Genomic DNA, 6712 nt, shown 5'->3' with positions numbered 1-6712 from the left:
GTCATTACCAGGGTACGTAGGAAGCTGATAATTTGTCCTAAGTGGTTATGTGAAGGTTGCAATGTATATCAATATCAAAAGTTCCTCCTACTATTCATACCTACTCCTAACAAACTTTATATATTTTCTGTCATCTATTTTGTCTGAGATACCCCACAACAAGATTACTTATACTGTATTAAAGATCTCCTAAAATTAATCTGCCCTCTACCCTTTACTGTCATCAATACAACCACTCAAATCATTTATCATCATCATTGTTCATATAGCCTCTTTATACATTTCTTACCCCACACACTTTTCCATAATTTGCATGGTTTTCTTTGAGTGGGTGCCATTCCTTGTGGTATCAAATACCCAATCAATTTCACTGGTACTAGATAAATTTAAAATTTGAAGTAAAATATAGGAATTCAATCCTGTCACTAAGTCATAACCCCTGCTTGAACTGAGGCTAGATTATTTTTTTCTAACATTGAAGGTAGTCTTAACTCTTCTCTTGACCTCCTACTCCCTTGACCAATGAACCGGACAACATTAAGTGTTTGACTCCAGGACACTTCTTAATTGGGAGACCACTCCTTGCAATGTCAGAAGATGTAGTTATGGATGAGATCGTCAACCTACTGAAGTGATGACTGGTAGTAAAGCAAAGCTCTCAACATTTTTGGCAAAGATGAAGAATGGAGTATTTGCACCAGCTGCAACAACGGAGGAAATGGAAAATAACAAGAACAAACCTCACTGTTGGTGACCTTCGCAATCATAGGATAGCAGGGTACTTTTTTCAAGATTCAGTCCCTCAGAAGAATCATCGCCACACATGCTGGACAAGGTGGCATCATGAGAGTGGCTACTATAAAGACCCAAAACTGGAGAATATCAGCGACTATTTTCCCAGAATGGTTCCCTTAACCCCGTCAACGTCAATTTAAAATATTAAACAAATTTTAGGGAGGCGGAATTTTGTGGCAAACATATGTTTGGTAACCGACTATGTAACAGATGTTATAAAAAACAAAACAAATCCAGTCTCCATAGTTTTTTATACTGCTAATGAACAGATGACATCTTAACATCTCTTTGTGTGCACATACACCGTCTCAAGTGTTTCCTCACTACACACTGGCCATCTCCTTTATCTTGATCATTTTTGCCACAGCAGGCGGAATAAATCGGTGACATTATAGACAGACATTTTTTTTTTTACCTATTTTGTTTAATATTAATTTTAATTTTGTAATAAATAAATGTTTAGTTAAATTCTTTTTTTCCTAGTTTGTATATTTTGTTCAAATTCTTTCATGTTATTATGTTCACTTAGTCAAAATACAACAATAAAAAAATTTGGCAGTTCAGTTCTTTTCTTTTCACTACTCTTCACAATTAAGCTAGTAAAGGTTCCTTTTGAACCCCTACCTGCCATAACACCTATGTATCTAACAACAGCTAAATTATTCCAATCCATCAGGTTTTCACACTCATGGTCGGTTAGAGTAATTAGATTTTGGACTAGCAAAAAGTTGAGGGCCACAACAATTTCAACATATAAATGAATAAAAGAGAAATTCTTTTTTTTTTCTTACCTATTTGAAGTTATGATAATAAAGTAAAATTAGTACTACAACTTGTTTTAAAATTACTTAGAAAAACCAAGACGAGTGAGGTGTTATACCAAGTGCAATTTATTTTAGAAAATAAATTGAAAAACAATGATATTGATATGAATAATGTATACTTAAATTAAAAGTTGTGTAAATGTATGTTCGCTATCAGTAATTTCTAAATACTTGTTGACCTTTAGTAACATATAAAAAGAAATTATTCTTTTTAATGATTAATATGTAAATCAATTAAATTTGTCTTTACTTACAAGAATAATTTTAGTTTCATCAAGCTCACTTTGAATTTTCATAAGAGCATCAGCTTCTTTTGGATTTTGAAATTTTTGAAGGTGAGCTGCCAATGCAGGAAAATCAATGTTGGATTCATTAGCAGAAGCCCAAGTTGAAGGTGGATACTTGGCACTAAATTCATCCAATACCTTGTAACATTAAATACACACAAATGAAAACATTAAAAACAAATGAACAATAATCGTTGATAAAATTGTTTTTTTTGTTTTGTTTTTTTATTAAATACAGACTACTTTAGCAGTATAATTAATCAATCTTTATTACTTAACTCATCTTTCTAAACATTCATTCCTGATTATAGTTTTATTTTTAAAGTTGGGATTTGATATTTTTTAGAATTAAGTATAGTTTTAATGTTACATCCATCATACCGCATATCCAAGCTATAATAATTAAAAAAAATTAAAATAGGCATAAGTGAATAATTTGGGAAGAAAATTCTTTAGAAACAAACAAAAATATTAGATTACAAGATAGCTTAAATCAAGCGATGATTAGATATAAGAATGGTATAGATTTCGTATTGGACAAAAAGTAATAAAAAGATGGGTAAGACATTTCAGGAAACTTATTAATATAGGTAATATGGGTGTAAGGTGCATTTTGGATAAGCTCTTCTAGAATAATGAAAATGATAAAATAGATGAAGTGCTTCTGATTACAAAGTATATAACAAACAATCTTGTTGCAAAAAGCTTATGAATCATAAAGCCCAAGAACAGATTATATAATGGCAGATATATTAAGCAATCAATAGAATATGGTGGCTAAGCACAGTAAGAGTAAAAATGCTTGAGGCCCTAGTTAAGGATGCTGTGGGTTTTGATTCCCATCAAGGTTATCAATATTTGTTCCAAAGCAGCACTGATAAGGGAATTCTGACATTCCCTATCTATGACTATAAAGGATTTCAATAAATGTTTTTAGAAAAAAAGTAAATGATTCTGAAATGAGTACCAATGCAAAACTGATAGCTAATGTGTGGAAAGAAGAAAGGACTACAGAAAATGTAAGTATCCACGAAACAAAGGGATTAGCCTCCTTAATGTTAGATAATAGAGATAATCTATCATAAAATAAATTTAAATGGAAAGGACAAAAGATTATGAAGTAGGTTTCTATAACATTATATTTAACCAAACTTCTAAACTCCAACAACTGGAAGAAAAATAAGTATAAATTCGAACACACTAAGTGATTTCTAACTCTGAGATCAGAGAAACTTGTGAAGGATAGATGTCTTAAGGAAACATATTAGGTTACCAATCTACAAAATGGAAATAAATAAGTCTAATTTAACAGAACATATAGGGGTTCAGTTAAAATTAACTGCTTAGTGATAAATAGGGTATGCAGTACAAACTGTATAAGGAATACCAAAACTCATCCCTCCAACTTCTTATGTTTTCACTGGGTAAAGTGGATTTCCTTCGAATGAAAGATCAGTGTCCCATCAAACTTACAGAAATATTTACTAGGCAGTCAAAGACCCAGAGGAAAACTTGTGACAGTGAAAAGATAATGCAATTTAAGAATTTCAGGAACCAACACAGCCAATGCAAGATAAGATTTCTACAAGAAGAAATATTAAGCAGAATGGGATCACTTAATGAATCTCTCGAACATTTACAAAAATTAGGTAGTACATTTTTCAATCAAAACAAAATACAAGGAGTATACAAAACGTTTGGCTGATTTCATGTCTTCATTCTTGAGTTCATTGCTATCACCTATAATAAAGGTATAATTAACATCAAAATTAAATATATTTTAATAAGCTTTAATCTGTAAACTTTAAATATTCTCAATTCTCTATTAAACTTTAAATCAGACAGCTTTGTAAATAAAGAAAATAACGACCTACTTTAGTAATAAGAGTGTGAGCTACCCGATGAGGATATTCATGGTTAGATATCACAACCCCTGCCAAATTGTCAGCTCTTACATACACATGACATATATAATCTGAAATGATTTATCAGAGATAAGAAAGATTATATATAAATATATTTTTCAACCAGAAAAAAATGAAACATCAAATTCCTCAAAATTGTATTTTCCGTTTTACCTCCTTCTTTGACAGATTGCCTGGTTGCAGATTGAGTCCTTTCAACAATTGTTTTGCTTGCAAAAGCCATAGTGTCCTGGGCAGTTCCTCTTTGAAAATACCCAAAACTTTGGACATCATAAGCTGTTTTCAACCATACTGCACTATTTAAATTTTTATATAAAATATGAAGCGCATACAACTTCACCATATCGATCCTAAAAGCTCTAATTACAAATCACAAATTGACAATACTCTTAAACGTGAATTTAAACTTTTTATGTGAAATAGAAAAAAGTAATTTGAGCTTGATATAAAAGTTCACTAATACATGTGTCAAATAACTCGTAGAACTCCTTAAGAACTTCGTCACTGAAAAGATCTTTCCTGACGTACTACGGTGTAATAAAGACTGCTTTCTACAAAAATACTAATTAATCTCAATTAATGTCCAAATTCAACAAAACATATTTAACTTTTAATACAAAGAAGACTTGACATAACAGTTAAAGATCGTGTCACTAAGCAGTGTTGCTATTTTGATGATTAATAATAAATGTTATCAATCCAATCCATAAAACTCAAAAAAATATTGATAATGAAATTTTAAAACAAAAATTTAAAGGAAATTACAAATTTGTATCTAAGTGAAAGGACAAAAAATATTGTTGGTACAGTTATGTTTTGTTGGCAAGAAACATAACCTGACAGCCACGTAACTTTAGTTGAGTGGAGGTTTAATCAAATATATTGTTAAGATATAGCTTACTGTAATCATGGTAAGTAGATTCTGAAATTTTGGAAACAATATTTTTTACTTTCTGTCAAGATTCAATCTTGTGAATAAGATTAGTTTTATGATTATAATTGTGTGAAGATTTTATCATACTTTACATATTATTTCATGTGTCATTCATTATTACATCTAGGCCTAACAATGTTTTTTTTTATTCTCTTAAAGCCTCTTAGACTAGACATCAAAAGGAAGTTAACAGCCAGATCTGACCGAGTTAAGTGTGTTGACTTGCATCCCTCAGAACCATGGATGTTGGCTTCTTTATACAATGGAAATGTTCATATTTGGAATCATGAGACACAGCAGCTAGTAAAGTCTTTTGAAGTAAGTTCTTTGCAATCTTTTTAACTTGTCTTATTAAATACAATATAAACATACTTTATTATATTCTCATGTAAAACTGAAAATCTTTCTCTTATCAATAGTTAAATGATGTTAATTTTTTATTTTGATAATCCCAAATTGATGGGATAATTTTATTTTCTTAGCTAATGTTGATTGATTTATTTGTTACTAGCAGTTTATATTAATAGATTACTGTACAGTTTAGAAAGATGTTTGATAATATTTCTTAGCCCTTTTAAACACCAACATTTGGTCCATAATTCACCTAACAGCCAGTCTGAAATTAATATAGATTTCTGCCTGCTGTTGATGTATTTTAATGTTTTGATAATATTTTGTTGATTAGTAGGTAGCTCAGTTGAATACTGTTTTATTTTCATTACTAAGGGTAAAGTTAAATTTAGTAATATCTTATACTTGCAGATCACTTTTCAAATATTAAGTTACTGTATTAACTGTCCCAACTGGTATTGTCCAAGTTATTTGTCACAACACTGTTGACATTAATCCTTTCGTTATTAGTTTTAACTTGTGAAGATATCTAGCCAAATTTGACATCTACAATCTACCTTAAGCCTTGTAACTTTATCAAAATAAAAATTAAAAAGTATAATTTTGATCGATTATTTACATTATTATATATTGGATTAGTGGATTGTAGGGATTATTGTGAAGATAATTACTGTGGAATAATACCACCAGCTCTATCCATCTCCTCAGTAAAGTTACAATGTTATCACATATTGTTAAGAATTGGCTTTATAAAAAATGAAATAGTTTTATTGAGATCAGATTGACAGTTATTATCTGTACAACATTTGCTGATAATAGAGACCGGTTCCCTTTGAAGTTTCTTTATTAACTGAGTAAATGAACCTAGTTAGTGTTCTGTTGATATAAAGCTGATGTTAAGTGCTACTACTGCTTTCGATTGTCACATTTTTTTAGTTAATTGTGAGACTGGATAGAACAAACCAAATAATATCTGTAGAAAATTGAAATAGTTATTCTTCCAGTGTTTTTCATCTCCACCGATACCAGTATTTTGCTTAGGAAATTAATAAATGTGGCAGTTTTTTGTTTTTTTTTCATACAATTCTAATTTTTTATTTAATAATTTATTTAAATATAAATTAGTTCATTCAGAATGTTCTTATACAACTCTTGGTTAAATTATAGCAATTATGATATGAAAGCGGAATTCCTGAGAAAATAGACAGTTTGAATGCAGACGAGCAATATAGTCTCCCAGGTTTAAAAAAACAATTAAGGTGGCATGTTACTTTTGCCAAAAACTAAGTGAGAAGGAAGGACGAAAATGAACACATAATTTTAACTGCATAAAAAAATCAGACACACACCAGTAGAGAAGGGTTACTTTAAAATATTAAAAAATAAAAACATAAATTAAAGATCCTCAATATGGTGAACTACTTTTTTGGCTGTACTGATATTGAATTTAACATACAATACATTTTGATCTTGCTATTATTTATGTTAAGATAAAAACAACTGTTAAAATAGTATAAATGGAATCTATCAACATTCTGGCAAGTGTAACTAAAAGGATCCTTCATTTATAAACATGAATTTATTTTTAAAAATAAA

The 6712-nt window shown here is 29.9% G+C and overlaps 2 protein-coding genes across 2 annotated transcripts in view; one reads left to right on the top strand and one right to left on the bottom strand.

The window, feature by feature from the left end:
• Positions 1-4482, bottom strand: part of Ykt6 (YKT6 v-SNARE) — an 11180-nt gene extending 6698 nt beyond the window's left edge. Inside the window, exons 1-3 of the mRNA XM_014419067.3 lie at positions 3985-4482; positions 3781-3881; positions 1874-2044 (exon numbers count right to left, since the gene is read on the bottom strand). Coding sequence (XP_014274553.1) covers positions 1874-2044; positions 3781-3881; positions 3985-4174 — 462 coding nt within the window. The 5' untranslated portion in view covers positions 4175-4482. The remainder of the gene's footprint in view (positions 1-1873; positions 2045-3780; positions 3882-3984) is intronic.
• A 132-nt stretch (positions 4483-4614) lies between these two features.
• Positions 4615-6712, top strand: part of beta'COP (coatomer subunit beta') — a gene marked incomplete at its 3' end in the record, with an annotated part of 15946 nt that continues 13848 nt past the window's right edge. The window contains 2 exon segments of the mRNA XM_014419066.3: positions 4615-4742; positions 4925-5083. Coding sequence (XP_014274552.3) covers positions 4740-4742; positions 4925-5083 — 162 coding nt within the window.

The sequence above is a fragment of the Halyomorpha halys genome, unplaced genomic scaffold (genome assembly GCF_000696795.3).
Source record: "Halyomorpha halys isolate HHAL.00 unplaced genomic scaffold, Hhal_1.1 Scaffold217.1, whole genome shotgun sequence".
Classification (NCBI taxonomy): domain Eukaryota; kingdom Metazoa; phylum Arthropoda; class Insecta; order Hemiptera; family Pentatomidae; genus Halyomorpha; species Halyomorpha halys.
This window is presented reverse-complemented; position numbering and strand designations above follow the sequence as displayed.